The 16,628-nt window shown below is 32.9% G+C and overlaps 1 protein-coding gene across 4 annotated transcripts in view; it reads left to right on the top strand.

The window, feature by feature from the left end:
• Positions 1–15,875, top strand: part of MAP9 (microtubule associated protein 9) — a 28,605-nt gene extending 12,730 nt beyond the window's left edge. For all 4 annotated transcript variants that reach the window (XM_081077775.1, XM_081077774.1, XM_081077773.1 and 1 more), the window contains exons 7-14: positions 1,914–2,161; positions 3,804–3,874; positions 4,978–5,143; positions 6,151–6,240; positions 7,720–7,881; positions 8,010–8,155; positions 8,333–8,465; positions 11,774–15,875. In XM_081077775.1, the coding sequence (XP_080933901.1) occupies positions 1,914–2,161; positions 3,804–3,874; positions 4,978–5,143; positions 6,151–6,240; positions 7,720–7,881; positions 8,010–8,155; positions 8,333–8,465; positions 11,774–11,896 (1,139 nt within the window). In that variant the 3' untranslated portion in view covers positions 11,897–15,875. The remainder of the gene's footprint in view (positions 1–1,913; positions 2,162–3,803; positions 3,875–4,977; positions 5,144–6,150; positions 6,241–7,719; positions 7,882–8,009; positions 8,156–8,332; positions 8,466–11,773) is intronic.
• The last annotated feature ends 753 nt before the right edge of the window (positions 15,876–16,628 follow it).

Here is a 16,628-nt window from a genome sequence, read left to right as displayed (position 1 = left end):
GTTTTCATCCCGACTATACCATTTACTAACACATGTGATTTGAGATGCAGAACTTAACCTCTCAGTGCCTCAACTTTCCCAAGTCATAATAAGACCCATTTCGTAAGGCTATTGTGAAAATTTAGTGATGTGTGAACACACTGTGTGACATATAGATGACGTATTACAGAACTGTACACCTGAAACCTATGTAACTTCACCAACCATTGTCACCCCAGTAAACTTTAATTTAAAAAAAAAGTATTTTAAAGAAAATGATTTTCTAATAGCTGAAAAAAAAAAAAAAGAGAAAGAAAGACATGATGCGATGCATTTTAGCCACTTGCCCAGGTTTTGGCACAAGTTGAATGATCACTAAATCTGAACTGTTAGTATACGTGTGTTCTTGCAATAGGCTGCAGTACGATATGAAAGTTAGGTGGACTTTAAGAGAGAGACTAAGCTGGACTGGAACCCAGACACAGCTACATGAACAAAGAAACTAACCTCTCTCACCCTGTATATTGATCTTTAAAATTGAGATAATAAGAGTACCCTACCTCATAGGGTGTTTATGAGAATTAAATTAGCTACTAATATATGTAAAGTACTAACTACATACCACAGTAAGCACGTAAGTGTGAATGTGAATTGTTAACATTATTTCCTTCCTTAATCTATAACATGTAGCTTAATGAGAGCTAAAGGCATAGGTGTTTCTAGGACTGGGCTATGTAATTAACATTTATTGAATGCTTACTATGTAGTATAATTTTTGTCATTTTACAGATGAGACAAACTGAAGTGCAAAGATAATGGGAAACATACCCAAGGTCAGTGATGGAGCCATAATTTGAATCTTTGGTTCCAAAGCCCTTGTTCTTTTCCCTGAATACATTGACTAGCAGCTCTAAAAAATCCATTAATGATACTTTGAGTCATGAGTGCTCTCCAAATGTAAATGTATTATAAGTATAATTATAAAGTGATTTTAAATCTAGCACACCTCAGAACAAGTCCAAAAAAAAAAAAAATGACTGTAATGAAAGCAGCAAAATTAAGGCTTTGACAGTGAAGATACAGGTTTGACCAGTAGGTGGATCCTAGTAGAATTGAAAGTTAGTGATCAACAAAAAAACACTGATCTCTTTCTGGTGAGCATTCCAGAGTGTGGTAGAATCAGAACAATAGAAGCAATCCTGTAAAAACATAACTGAATTCTCTCATGCCAAAGCTCGAACCTGTCCCTTGGAGCACTGAGAGGATAAGTAATAAGCCCGCCTTTAGTGCCCCTTTGGTCTCAGAGGCAACACTGCATCTTGGTGGGAATAAAACTGTTTGGAGAATGGCTTTATTCTCTACGTGGTGGACTCTTCCAGAATTGTACGAATTCTTAGTTCTCTCTGCCTCTGTACACTTTCACATTGGTACTGCTAGTGACCCTAGCAGCATAGAGATGTGTGCTTCCTATTTATACAGCCTCTTATTCCAGCAAGAAACACGGGCTTTTGAAGAGAATAGATATTGCCATCTCACTTACTTAGTTTATACATCATCAAGCACTTTTGATGTGTCTTTGGTTTAGGGTAGTTTTTCCATTCTATTTACCAGTATGACACACTTTCCAAGTATTAGGAGTGTCAGATGTTTTAGTAGATGGAGTAGCCATTTTCTCTTTTGTAGATCCCTTTGGAAAAAGTTTATTCAAGTTGGATGTGCTATTAGGTTGGTGCAAAAGTAATTGCATTTTTTTGCAATTTTTTTTAACCTTTTAAACTGCAATTACTTTTGCATCAACCTAGCTTTCTTCATATTTTATTTTTCAAGAAAAAGAGAGTATAGACAGTCCTCATTTAATGGAAAGCAAATGAAACTGTTATCCATCTTATTAATTTCGAAGGGAGTTTTAGTTCTGTTACTCTGTCTCAAAATAGATCAGAAGGAAGAATTCACTGAAAACCGTGATTCCTTGAAATCACACGAAAATCAAGAGAATTCATTTTTGATAGACTCTGTTAATTCTGCACTTGAGAAATCAAAGGAAAGACAAGTAACTACTGATGACCTGGAAGAAGAAAAGGAGAAAGCTGACCTGATTATGAGGGATAACTTAACAGTTGATGCACCACTACTGAAATCTCAGAGTGTCTTAATATCTACCCATGCAACTGAGTCTGCAAAGGTATTTATATAAAATTATACCTTTTAGGCTACAGCCTAAAACTTGACCTACAACTTTTACATATTTTATGTTCCATGTTACCTACTTCTGAATTACCTGTGGAAAACTCATCTTTTGATAGTGGTATTATATTATTAAGTGGTTTCTATGTAATTCAATAGAATTCTAACTTCAGGGAATGTTCACAGTGAATATCATAAAACCCAATGTTTCATTAAAAATTATCAGAAGTATGTGATCCTAATATACTTTTAAATATTTCAGAAGTAAATACCCATCAGTTGATAGGTTTCTATAGGTCTTTATGTTTTTAAAATACAACCATCGGGAACAATTTGTGAAGTTTTGAATGAGTACAAGTTATTCCCTTAGATATCATTCTAAACAAATTACACATTTTAATGAAAATCTTTAAGAAATGTTTGTTAACATCCATGCTTGTTGAAATGGATGGACAGGGTCATTGTGAGAAACATTATTATAAGCTTGAGAACCAGCTTTGCAGTGTTGTGGGATTACTTGTCCCTATGCTGTACTGTACCAGAGTACTATACGTTTAAATTTTATGGAACAGCATTTTTAGTCTCCATTTCTCCTGAATTTAGTTTCTGTCTCTTATAGTTACAGTTAGCTGGTGGCTATATGAATTTATTATTGGAGAAGATAACAGTGCTGGCTGAAAACTTCTGGTTGAACAGAACTCTTGTAATACAGAATATTAGCTTTTTATTAAGATTTATGGAGAAGGTTCATTAAGCCATGTTCTAGGTACATTGTCCTTCACCACTTTCCTTAGGAATACACATGAATGCCAAGTTAGGGACGTGTTTACACCTGTGCTCTCATTTTAATGCGAGCAGCCATCTGTCTGTGTAAAGTACACAAGTTATTCCTTAAAAGGAAGAAGGGTATTCTGGAATTTTGTAGACAGAATCTTAGAAATGTCTAATAGAGGTAATTCTAAATGAGAACAAGCAATTTACATACAACAAGTAAGATCATAACATATTTCTTTTGAGTGAATCCTTTCTGACTGAATCCTTTATTCTTATTCTCTACTGAGCGATTTTTTTTAAAAGTCTGAATTAAATCACTCCCCTGCTGAGATCTCTATTGGATTCTCACTGTGAGAATAAACATGAACTCCTTACCACTCTCTAATGACTTCACATGATTCCTCTCTGATCACATGTTCCTCCACTCTCCCTGCTGTTCACTGAGCTTCAGCACCATTCACCTTTTTCTGTTGCTCCAAATTCCCTTTTCGGGCTCTCCAAACTCACTGTTTCTTTCTTTCCATAGGCCTTCATGAGGCCCCTTTCGACTCGTCATTTGTCTTAGCACTGATGTCAAGTCCTCAGGGAGGCATTCCCTGACCACCTTCACTAAAGCAGGCCCTCAGCTCCACGCTAGCCACTCTCCGTCACTGGTGCTAGTTTAGCTCTTTCATGGGTCACATTTGTTTGTGTGAATTGTCAGTCAGCTGTCTCTTAAATGCACTATCCGTATCTGTTTCCAGTGACCACTGTATTTGACTCACAGTAGGTGCTTCAAAAACATTGATTTACTGGCAGTTTGACCTCTAAGCCTAACTATGATAGTTATGGTGAGTAATTCATCTATGACTTTTTCTATTTAATAGAAAACAATTGAAGATAGAAATATGAAGAATAAAAAGTCAACAAATAATAGAGCATCCAGTGCATCAGGCAGGTAATAAAGTTCTTATTATCCCTCATTTATGGGTTTACATTCCACAAAGCTGGTTTTAATTTAACTTTCGTAAAGAGTCACTAGCATTTAGCGTTACTTGATTTCCTCTGAATTTCCATTTCATGAGACGAATGGAGTAGTGTCTTTATGATAAAGCCCCTCAGTTTGTTATATTCTCTTATAAAAAGGAATTGACTGGGGATTCTCCATACTCTGCATTCCTCCCGGGATAGAGTTTCTTTCTCCTGTTTTTCCTGAGACGGTAGATACAAAGCGGTAATAAAGCTGAGGCCAGCGTTGTACTTCGCTATGAAGTATCTTCGTCTAACACATGAAAAATTGTACTTAATGCCTTGAGATTCTGTGGATTAAGTTGGTTTATTAAAATGAAAAGAATCTCTGTAGCTCCATTCACACTGATGAGAATGATGACAGTGAACACTAACTCATAAATGCTAATCAAAACTTTCTGAGTCTTTTAAATTATCATTACTCAAATGAGCATTAATCAAATAGAACTGGGTCAGCAAGCTGTCCCTGTAAGCTGCCAGTTAGTAGTTTGTTTGGCATTGTAGGCCGTCTAGTCTAGTCTCCGTTGTAAGTAATGACTTCTGCTATGTAGCAAGGAAGCAGCCTTAGGCAATATGTAAATGAATGAATATAACGGAGATGCAGTAAACTTCAGTCACTAAAACAGATGGTGGGACATAGTTTTCTGCCAATTCCTGAAACAGAGAACATTATTCTAACTTTATATTTAGAATGTTTATGTAAGAAAATCATACAAGAAACTACTGAAACCTACTTTACTCATATTTTTCCGTCTAATTTCAGATGTGGTCCATGTTTCTTTAAAACATTGTAATTAAAAATACCTAAAACGAGTGATCACTCTGAAACTATATAACTTAAAAGTTATAAATTTTAAATTATGTTGAATGAGACTCATTATATACCAAGAAAAGACTATTCATCATTTTCAAATTGTGATTTATTAAATTACAATGTAGTTTTCAAATACATAGTAGTTGCAAATTCTAAGGAACCTTTCTTCTACCAAGTGAAATTGTAATTTTTATCTTGATTCATTTTAATCTTTTCAGATTAATGACTTCTGAGTTTTTAAAGAATTCTAGTTCTATAAGGAGAACATCGAAAACTACCTCTTCTCAGTATTTAGGAACTTTGAAAGTGTTGGACCAAAAGCCCTCACAGAAACAGAACGTAGAACCTGACAGAGCAGATAACATAAGGGCAGCTGTTTATCAGGTAAAAAGGAAAAAAAAAAATTTTAATTAGAAGAACTAATCACATAAGATTACCTGTTTATTAAGGAATAAAATAACCCTCTAATAAATAATGATTTAATACTTGATTAATAGGAAAGATTTCCTTTATAATACCTGAGCAATCCAAAGGTTTATTTTACTAAATTATCTTCTTCCAAGCTTTGCTTAACTAATCATAGTAGTTTTTAAAGAAAGAGAATATGCCATGGCAATTTATAAAAAATATAACTGTGTTTATATACTTATATATATATATGCCATGTTTTCCTGAAAATAAGACCTAGCCAGACAATCAGCTGTAATGCGTCTTTTGGAGCAAACATTAATATGAGACCCGGTATAATATTATATTATATTATATTATATTATATTATATTATATTATATTATATATTATATTATATTATACCGGGTCTTATATTATATAAGACCCGGTCATATATTATAGTAAAATAAGACTGGGTCTTATATTAATTTTTGCTCCAAAAGATGTATTAGAGCTGATTGTCTGGCTAAGTCTTATTTTGGGGGAAACACAGTATATATTTAATACTTTTAAAGTTTTTATTGTTATGAAAAAGAATTGAAATATTTCTTTCCTGAGATTCTGTATTTGAGTTAGGCTTACACATTCAAAGACTTTCTGACTTTTTTCACAATTCCAAAAGAGGTCATTTTTTGTTTGTCTTGTATGTTATAAAGAATAATATACTTTAGAAAAGTGTACATGTGAATTTCGGAGAAAAATGTTAATATATGTAGCCATTATATTCAGTCTTTGATGTCTGTTGTTAATACTCAGAAAGACAATGTATTTTCTTAGTTTGTGCTCCTTTTTATATATTAGAATATTATTAAAAAGATACTAGTATATATAGAATTTATACATTTTGTGTAATTAAAATTTTAATCAAATCAGCAATAGATAAGAATTCAAATTCATTTGGGAAACTTTGAATACTGTATAGCTTTTGTCTTGTTCTCACAGGAGTGGTTGGAAAAGAAAAATGTGTATTTACATGAAAAGCACAGAATTAAAAGGATTGAAAGTGAAAACTTAAGGATCCAAAATGAACAGGTATTGTGAAATACAGAAGTGAAAATATTCTGCAGTTTTAAGTCAGTAAAATATTTCTGAACATTTAGCATTTCTAAATCAACTGTTTTTTAAATGGCAAAATAACAAATAAAAGAATTGACTTCTGACTTTATTTCTCTGGGACTTTTTAGTTTGATAAAATATAACCATTTTGCATAAAAACACAGATACACAAAGATTCTTATGTTTTTATACATGTGGAATAGCTTGGGAATTATTGGCTATGAACTTATTATTGCTTATGACCACCTACCTACTTCACTCTTACAAATTGGCTTCAGTCTCACAACTTAGCCAAGAATATAAAGGGTCATCAGATACTACCCTCCCGTTTTCCTCTTTTCTATCTTGAATTTTATATGTGTCTTGAAGACCAACCCCTGCTTAAGCTCTTTACCTGGATCCTTCCCACTAACTAAAGTTGGACTCTTTGTTTTATTCTATACCTCTAACTCCTGACTGATAGCTTCCCATGGGGTCAGTTCTTTCCCATCTTCTAACATAAAAGCCCTGGGAAAAAACCCTTCGCTGTGCTGTTTAATACTAAAATGGCTTTAGAAGGAAATGTATTTCCCAAATGCTCAGCACTATGTGGAGCAGCCCATCAGGGGGTGGCCTGTGCACATGTCACGAAGTGTGCAGCATTATGTGCTGTGTTTAGTGTCAGACACCTCTCATTTGATCTTCACAACTCAGTGAGGTAGGTAGTACTTGTACTTCTAAATTATGTTGACTCCATAATAAGGCTTTGTATCATTTAATGTTAAACAATTTTAAAGCAAACACAAGATGTTAAGTAAAGTAATAACATACTTGCAGTCCACTCACCTGCATATTGTCCAGGGTGGCACACAGTTTCAACATTTGGAATGCATGTATGTAGTAAGAGTTTTATACTGATATCAGTCAAAACTCAGTTCAAAGCAAAGATCTGAGGCTGACTGTGTGACTTGGCCAATTTACTTTACTCTGTCTTACTTTATAAGCCTGGAACAACTTTCCTGATGTTTTTCTTTCGCTGAAATATTTTATTGTGAACATTTTACAGTACCCGCTTAGCCTATCGTAGTGTATTTTGGTAATGTTTGTTTAGTATACTTCCAAAAAAATGTTGACTTCCTTCCCATGATGAATAGTAGTAGATCAATATCTGATAAGTGCTTTTCAGAAAAGGACATTTTAAAATGCAATGTATAGATGATGTAATACAGAATTGTACACCTGAAATCTATGTAATTTCACTAACAATTGTCACCCCAATAAATTTTTTAAAAATGCAATGTATAATTCAGAATACATTTTTCATAAATTAACTTGTTTAACCATTCTAAATAAAATATCTCAATTTCTACATATGAATACTGAGGGAATTAAAAATAAATACCTATGGGAATATCTGTATATCTGGGTAGCTATTTATACATACATATATGACTGTCTATTATTTTTCAAAAACAGAAAAGAGCTGCTAAGAGAGAAGAAGCATTAGCATCATTTGAGGCCTGGAAGGCTATGAAAGAAAAGGAAGCAAAGAAAATGGCTGCAAAAAAAAGGCTTGAGGACAAAAACAAGAAGAAAACTGAAGAAGAAAATGCTACAAGAAAAGAAGAAGCACAACAAGTATTCAGCACCTTTGCAGAGCTGTCTTAATTATTGTTAAATATTTTGCAATCTAAATTAGTGATTAACTGTGTATTTACTTACTTTACAATATTCACAGTAAATAAAATCGTTCTGAACTTTTTCAGGCTTTTGAAAGATGGAAAGAGAAAAAGATGGAGTATCTTAAAGAGAAAAATAAAAAGGAGAAAGAATACGAAAGAGCAAAGAAACAGAAAGAGGAAGAAACTGTTGCTGAGAAAAGGAAAGATAACCTCACTGCCGTGGAAAAATGGTAATCCAAAATAATAAATGTTTTGATAGATTTTAGGGTAACAGTTTTGGCTTTTCTAAAATGGATTCATTTGAAATTTACTAATGCATCTCAGTCTCATTCTTGCAAAGATCTATTAGGAAGTCTTTATTATATATTTTCCTTTAACTTCCCAGTGTTTTGTACTATCCTACATAGGAATGAAAAAAAGGAAGCTTTTTTCAAAGAAAAGGAAAAAGAGAAAGTAAATAAGAAAAGAAAAGAAGACCTGAAAAGAGCTGAGAAAAAAGATAAAGATAAACAAGCTATTGATGAATATGAAAAATGGCTGGTAGGTGTTGTTTTTAATGCACTTGTTATTTTTAAATGTACTTTTTTGTGCCTTTTTTGTCCCTAATGTCAGTTCTATTTGTGCCTGCCTACTGACCATTTCTATCTGGAAGCTGCCCTGTTGAATTCATCCTCTCCTACATATATCACAGTGTCTTTGATTTACTTGTTTCTATGAATGCTGACACTATTCCTTAAAGGACTTGGGCTTAAAACTTCAGTCATAATATCCTTCCTTACCTGCATCCTCCCAATTACCCATTTACTGGTCATGCCCATTCTTCCTTCAGAATGATTCTCAGATCTGAAAATCATAGAAAGCTGACAAGTATACTACTGAAGGTGTGCTAAAATATTTTAGGTGGAACTTGGTCATGACACACAGTAACACTGAATTGAATGGTAAGGAAGTTATTCCACTTTTTGTTCTCTTCTGATCTTTCTGATGACTTCAAAAAGAAGGTCTTGTTTAGGTGTTTTTTAATGAAAGACAGCAAATTAAGTTTGGAAGGAAAAGTCCTAGCTGGACTTTATAAATTTTTTTGGTTTTTTATATTTTTTGTTTGTTTCAGTATATTTTTGTTTACTACAGATACTGTTCACTAATGTCAAACAAATACTGTTTACTATCTTAAAATATCAATATAAATATGAATTTTTATTAATTTTAATAAGTGATACATTCATATGAGTAGGTACTTTACATGAGTAGCTGACACATTCGTATGAGAAGTTAATCACATATTTCAAAAAGTATAAAATTTCTCCACAGGGGTTAGGATTCAATAGGGTTTCTTTCCAGTGGGGTTTCTGATCAAATTTTTTTTCAATCCATGCCAATTTGCTAGTTAAAGAATATCATCCAGGGTCTTTTGTAGTTTTATTTCTCTGGTCAGGATTGAGCGTGAGTGTCTTTTCATTTTTATAAGGGTCATTTGTATTTTTTTCCTATAAACTATTCAGTCATAGACTTTGAACATTTTTCTGTTGGTCTTTTTGTTATTAATTTCTAGAAGCTTTTTATATATACAAGGAAATTAGCCTATCATGTCTGATAAGAGTTACAAATAATTTTTTTACAGTCTCTCAACTTTCTATATCATAAAGAATTTTATTTTATTTTCTGGTATAAAATGCATCAATCTTTTTTTTTTGGGGGGGGGTCTGATTTTCAGGCATAGTTGAAAATACCTTGTCCATAACTTCAGGTTAAACAAAGTGCTCCCATTTTAATTCTAATAACTTTATCATTTTAATATCTTAACATTTTAACATTTGATCTAGTTAGAATTTATCCTGATATATTCGTATGGTGGGGAAAAAAAAGGAAATATGATTTCAACCTTATTTGTTCTAAATACATCTTTTATAAAATAGCCCATCTTTTACTGATTTGAAGTACTGCCTTTATTATATGATACAGTCCCGTATTTTGAGGTTTGTTTCTTGACTTTCTGTTTCGTTGCTCAATCTCAATGTACATATCCAGTACCACACTGTTTTATTAACAGGGCTTTGCATGTTTCAGTGTCTGTTGGGGTTAATCTTCCTTCCTTGCTCTTCTTTCAAAGTTTTTCAGACTATTGTTTATTTTTTTCACACAAACTTTAGAATCAACAGTAGCTAGAGAAGCATGACTATTTAAAGGTAGGATAAAAAGATGAAACACAGTAATAAACTTAAGATATGCTCAAGACTAGTATGAAGAAAACTTTAGAATACCCCTGAAGGACACAAAGGAAGACTTGAGAAAATGAATCAAAGCTGCCCTGGCATAGAAACACTCAGTTTTATAATAATGTTATAAACATGTCAGTTCTCCTAGAAATTAAAGCAATCCTAATAAAAATACCAACAGAATTTATTGTTGTTTATGTATTGACTTCAGTGCTGCTATATGCTAACTGCAGGCAGAAAATAGTAATAAAATAAAGCGATCAAATTTTTTCAATGGCTTGCATGAGGGAGGTAGGTAGTCTTTTATGATTTTCTTCGATTAAACTCTTAAATAAGAAATAACAAGAGATGAACAGATATTGAATTTAAGATCATGAATACATCAAAATAAAAAGTCAACGTGAGTGCTGATTAAAGGGTGAATTCCTACAGATGTGGAGAATAAACTGTCATTGTCCAGCAAACGTGAACATAGTCATGCCCTGCAAACCAGCAATTTCTCTCCTAGGCATATACATGGAGAGAAAACATCTTGGCTTATAAGCCCATAGAATCAGAGTAGCATTGTCTGGGCATGGAAATGAAAAATGGATACATCGTATCTTCAACAACAGAAAAATAGATTAATAAATTGTGATATGTTGATTTACTGGTATTCCACATATCAACAAACTAGAGCTACAGCTCCATGTAGATGGATCTTAGAAACATAATAATGAATTTAAAAAGGAAGTTGCAATAGAAAATATAGCATGAAACCTTTTAGTATAAATTCTAAAAACCTTAGGCAAAACAAAATTTGGTGTTATTCAGGGATAAGTACATGTGTAATAAAAGCAGTCAGAGATGCACTGCAATGATGAGCATCAAATGCAGAGTGATGGTTCCCTCAGGGGGTGGAGAGGAAGGAAGATGTGATGACGGAGAAGACAAAGGGAGCGCCAAAAGTATTGGTCGTGTTTTACTGCATAAGGCAGATAGTGGCTACACGGGTGTTGATTATAACACTCTTCAAGCTGTTGTCTATGGCCAAAGCATTATTTTTCTTATAAAAATTAAAGACTAAAAGAAATGTTGATAAAATGGTAGCTGCAAAGGTAATATTTATTATATGAAAATATGCAAATTGCTAAACATTAAAAGCACCTATAGCCATGCAGTTATATGAGCTAAATTATTGAGCAAAAAATTCACAAAAGGGCTAAGTAAATAAAAATGTGCTCAAGCTCAACAATAAACAAAGAACCATGAGGCTCAGTTTTTAATTATTTGTAAAAAAAAACCTGAGTATTCCACGCTGCTATGGCATATTCAACATTTGAATCCAGTAAATTTACTTCTGAGACTGTTCTCAGATAGTCATCACTACTGATTATTATTGTCTTTTAGTTATGGAATTATAGGTATTTTTTTCCTGTTTTACATAATTCTTTTTAAATACTACTCTTAATATTAAAAAGTTAAGTGGTGCATTAATACCTATTGGTAGTATACTTATAAATTGGCAATATTCCCTAGGTGCTATTCTATAACCAATTAAACTGGGAAATGACATTTAAATGTCTTATTGGATTATTTTGTTCCTCTGTTTATATACACATATAAATTTATTGTTTCCTATTTTCTCTTTAGGAAAAGAAAGAAAGACAGGAAAGAATTGAACGAAAACAAAAGAAACGTCATTCCTTTATTGAAAATGAGGCACTTCCTCCATGGAGCCCTCCAAGCAGAACTGTGTTCTCAAAAGTGTTTTAATAGTTCTAATTCTTACATTATTTTTTTTTATTAATTCAACAATGTTAGCCATAGGTTTAAAACTATTTATTCAATTATTTACAGTTAAAAGAGTCTATTTTAATTAAATGCCAGCCACTTCTGCTGATAATGAAAAAGGTACTTTGGAGCTTAATCAGTGAAAGCATTTTTTGAAGCATTTAGATAAACTGCCTCAGATGAAAAGCTAATAGATCGCTCTTACCTTTAAAGTGCATAACCCTGTATCATTTCCTGATAATTCTTGCAGTCAGATGATCTATGGTTACTTTCGCTAAGCTGTGCATGTTATTTAAGGTTTATTGCCCAAAATAAAAAGGAAACCATCTAGGTACAATAATTATTGAAATAATTGAATTTGTAAATGTGCATCTAGATTCAGGTTTTTAAATGAATGATCTCTGGGGAGTGTATGTGTATTATTTCTTATAAAATTGATATTTAGTTCAAAGCAATTGCATTTACACTGTGCAAGCTAGAATTTTGGTCAACTGAGGCAGTAGTTCAGTAGAACTCTAATCATCAAGGCATTTTATCTAAGAATTTTGCCTTCTGTTTTAATATGAGTGTACTTTGTGTGTCCCAGGCTTACATGACAATGATAGGCACTTTACATGCAAAGATCTCTGAAATTCGTCTTTCTAAGTTCTATCTCACTTTATTATTTTGGTGATACCCAAAGAAATCCATTTCGTGGTAGTGAGGTACTCATACATTAGTTACAGAAATTCCACAAGAGTTCAAGGTTATTATCACTATTATTGTTTTCCAGACTAAAGCCATAAATGCAATTTCTGTCCTCTTAACTAATCTAGAGTTTTATAGCTTTTATTTTGAAGACAGCTATATGGGAAGGTAATTTGTAGAAAATGTCCAGCGTCTTTATTTAGATCTATGCATATACCTGTATTAATTGCACTCATACTTGAACTGGTCAGCTAGTTTATCAGAGACCAACTGCTACTTTAGACAATGATGCAATGCAATGATGGATAAGAATAAACAATAACTATTTCTTAACCACCTGTTATGTATCCTCTTTGCTGGATCTGTACAAATGTTTTTTCATCTTTACAACCTCTATTCAGGGTAGGTGTTATTAACCTCATTTGGTAGACAAAAATACTGAGACTCAGAGAAATTAAATAACTTGCCACACATCTAGCATGTGACTGTGTTGGGATTAAACAGAACTGATGAAACCGGTCTCCCTCCAGAATCCACATGCTCGTTTCATGCTCTCATGTAGCCTCAGAGAATTAAGTTCTGTCAAAACCTCTGAATTATATCAGTCTTATGAACACATTTTACCTCTCAGATCCTATAATCAATCATGTATTGTTATCCAGAGATTATCTTTCCCTTAAGAAATAGCTGCTAGTAGCGATGGTGGACCTCATTAGATCTACAGAATGAAAAGAGAATTCATAATATCTAAGGAGGTAGGTCACATGCCTTGTATCTAGTATTAGAATATTAGAAAACCATCCGGTTATAGAACATAGGCTTTGTGGTATTCACTCAGGAGGTTTACACCCTGAAAATGAACCTTCTTGCTGCAGTGTGGATGCAAGATAGGAAGGATGTCATGGATCAGTTGTGTAAGGTCACACCAGTGCTGCGGATGAATAAGAGAAATTTCGTACATAAAACTAGAAGCCTTTGTATGCTGCATGAACTAGGAGAATGCTTCATAAACTTGACATAATTACCAGCAACGTGTATGATTAGCCTGGGATTTAGGGCCCCTCTTTTTCATCCCTGGTCCCCCATAGTACCAAACACACTGCCTACAAAAATAGATTGTTAAGTACTTATTGTATGAAATTAGCTGTTTGGAGCTGAAACACATTTGCAAATTCCAGGGAAGTGAAAAAAAATAGAAAAAAGTATAGCTACTTCTAGGACTGTGAGTTCATAAATGTGTGTGTCATAGATTTCACATTAAATACTTACTTAAACTTCTTGATCATTTCCTTCTACGATATAGTATTTAATGGGTTACTATTATCACCTAGTTGTGAAAACTGAATGAAATTAATTAAATGGAAAGCACATGACACATAATGAGGACTTAGTAAATATGCACTGGTTTTATTTATTTACTACCATGAACGCTTCATTTCCCCACTTCATACATGTGAGAAAAAGGTTAACATAGATGGGGTAGATAACGGTTATTTGATATTACTCGTTATCATACGGGAAGAAATCTCCAATCCTGGCCAGTCTGGGCTGTAGCACTCAAAAGAGAATGAGGAGGTGACCTGTATTAGGGACCGCCTAAAAAGAAATCTACATACTGTTTTCTTAGCGTTGCTCTTGAGGTAAGATGTATTGAGGTGTTTGCAAAGACCCAACAAGTAATTTTCTTCAAATGGAGATTTTTGTCTTACTATAATAAAAAATTTCATATTTCCTGTTTACAGCAACCTGTGCTGATTCAATTATCTAATAGAATGAAATCACCTCTTCCCTTGTAGCAGAAATAAAGCTGACTTTTGGAAGCTGGGAGAAAATACTACTATTTACTTTCTGAGATCCAAAAGGAAGAATCAAGCTTGGTAATCTCTTGAATATATTTATTTATTTAAGGGGTATGGTTTTCCCATATTCCTTTAAAAGTATCAAATATCAATATAGACATTTGTTCATTAAATTTTCATTAATTTATAATATGAGGGACTTTTAATTCAAATTAAGGACACTAAAAGCTTATAGATTGCCAGTTAAACTTCTAGTTTTGTAAATTGTATCATCACTTGAAGGATGCTTACACTTCCAAGTAAATAGGAATTTAATAAATATTTTAAAATGTTGAAAACAATTTCCCTAGAAATTTAAATATTAATACTAAAAAAATAAATTTTTATGCAGAATTTACTTTCTGTAATCAAGAAAATAAGTGTTAATAAGAAATAAGTGTGTAATTAAGAAAATAGTGTTAATAAATAAACAGAAACAATATGGCATTTTAGACCAGAAGGAGATTAATGTTTTCTTAATGAAAGAAAACAACTGTTCAGGGATAACAACGTTCCAATGGTTTGTATTGCGTCACATTCTGAAAATATTAGTACTGCATTTGTTGTTTTAAATAGTATTGAAACTGATATTTTTCACAGTTGCCAAAGCAGTAGCTGATAGTAGTAAGGTGTCCACAGTTGTATGTACCTTAGAGTGATATAACTATTCATCTAAAAAGGATTTTAATAATTTAATAAATCTCACCCAAATTCTTTTGCTAAGTTGAAGAAACTGATTCCCAACAACTTGCCCAAGCTCACACAAGTAACTGTAAGAAATCTAGAGTTAGAACTCAGATATCAGGTTTCCCAGTTGTACCCTGCCCACCAACTTAGTTGACTTATTGTCTCAGATGTTTCTTATTCTCCCACTGCCTTCTCCATAACTATCCAGCAGATCCAAGCTGTTTGGGCACCTACCCTACCACTTAAAATGTGGGGAAATACTCAAGTTTCTTAAGTCCTGAGTCAAAATACAGTAGAGAAAAGGAGTTGCACAAAATGGGGAAAATTCCATGTTAGTCAAGATAGTTCCCAAGTGTAAACTAGTACAGGAAATTATTTTCCTAATTTAATCTTGGCTCTGGTTTCAATAGGACTGTACTGAAAAACATTTAAACTCATATACTTCCATTCCAAAGCAGAGATATCAATTTTTCTGCCTCCTAGGTACATTAGCTGACAGAACAATAAATGCTAAACAAATGCTTAACTGGAGACTTCTCTGACTTCTTATTTTAAAATTTCATATGATTTGATTATTTTGGAGAATATGTTACATATGATTGTATAATGTTAACTTGGGTGAACTAAATTCTTGGTGTTGAATTTAGGATGTTGTTTTAAGAATTATTTGAGATGTACTAATTGTCTACTTTTTAGTAGCACATTTTCATGTAATGCTTAATTAAAGTGAACTACTCAAGATTTATTTTACTTGGTGATATAATTTTGTGACTGTGCCAAAATTCATTTTACAATGTTAGGAAATGTGGTATGAGTTCTATTTGTGGGTTAAATGTGAAATAATTATGTTGATATACCTTTTATTAGAAAAATGACCAAAAGTTTAATGCATTTACTTAAAACACTGCACAATTACAAAGGAAATGTAATTATATCATTATCAAATAATTAGAAAATGCAAATAGCAAATATTACCCACACTCTCATCTCCCAAAGATAATCATAGTTAACATACTATGGATTCTTTCAGTTTTCAGTTTCCCGTGTCTTTCCCCTGTACTGAAATTAAGCTGCTAGTGACGAAGATAGATACAGTTCTCTCTCTCTTTCTCCATCTCAGTCTTTCTTCATGCTACCTATATGTGTGTATACGTATATGTGCATGTGTATATAATACAAAATGCATGCACATATATGCATAGATTCAAATATCCATGATTTTATTTAAAATAAAAATGAGATTAAACTGTATATTTGGAAACCAAATTTTTCCACTCAACAATATAGAATGAATATATTTCCACACTATTTTACCTTTCTAATAGCAGGGTTGTAACAGTGGAGGCAATCTTTGATGCTGCAACTACAATTTATTTAATGTTTTGGGGCAATGTGTTTCCTCACAAGACGTTTGCTGTAGTAAAGTAACAATACAGCAAACATCCGTGTAGTCACTATCTTTGTTGTCAGAGATGGTGGACCTCATTAGAGCTATAAAATGA

Source organism: Rhinolophus hipposideros, assembly GCF_964194185.1.
Source record: "Rhinolophus hipposideros genome assembly, chromosome: 16".
Lineage (NCBI taxonomy): Eukaryota > Metazoa > Chordata > Mammalia > Chiroptera > Rhinolophidae > Rhinolophus > Rhinolophus hipposideros.
This window is presented reverse-complemented; position numbering and strand designations above follow the sequence as displayed.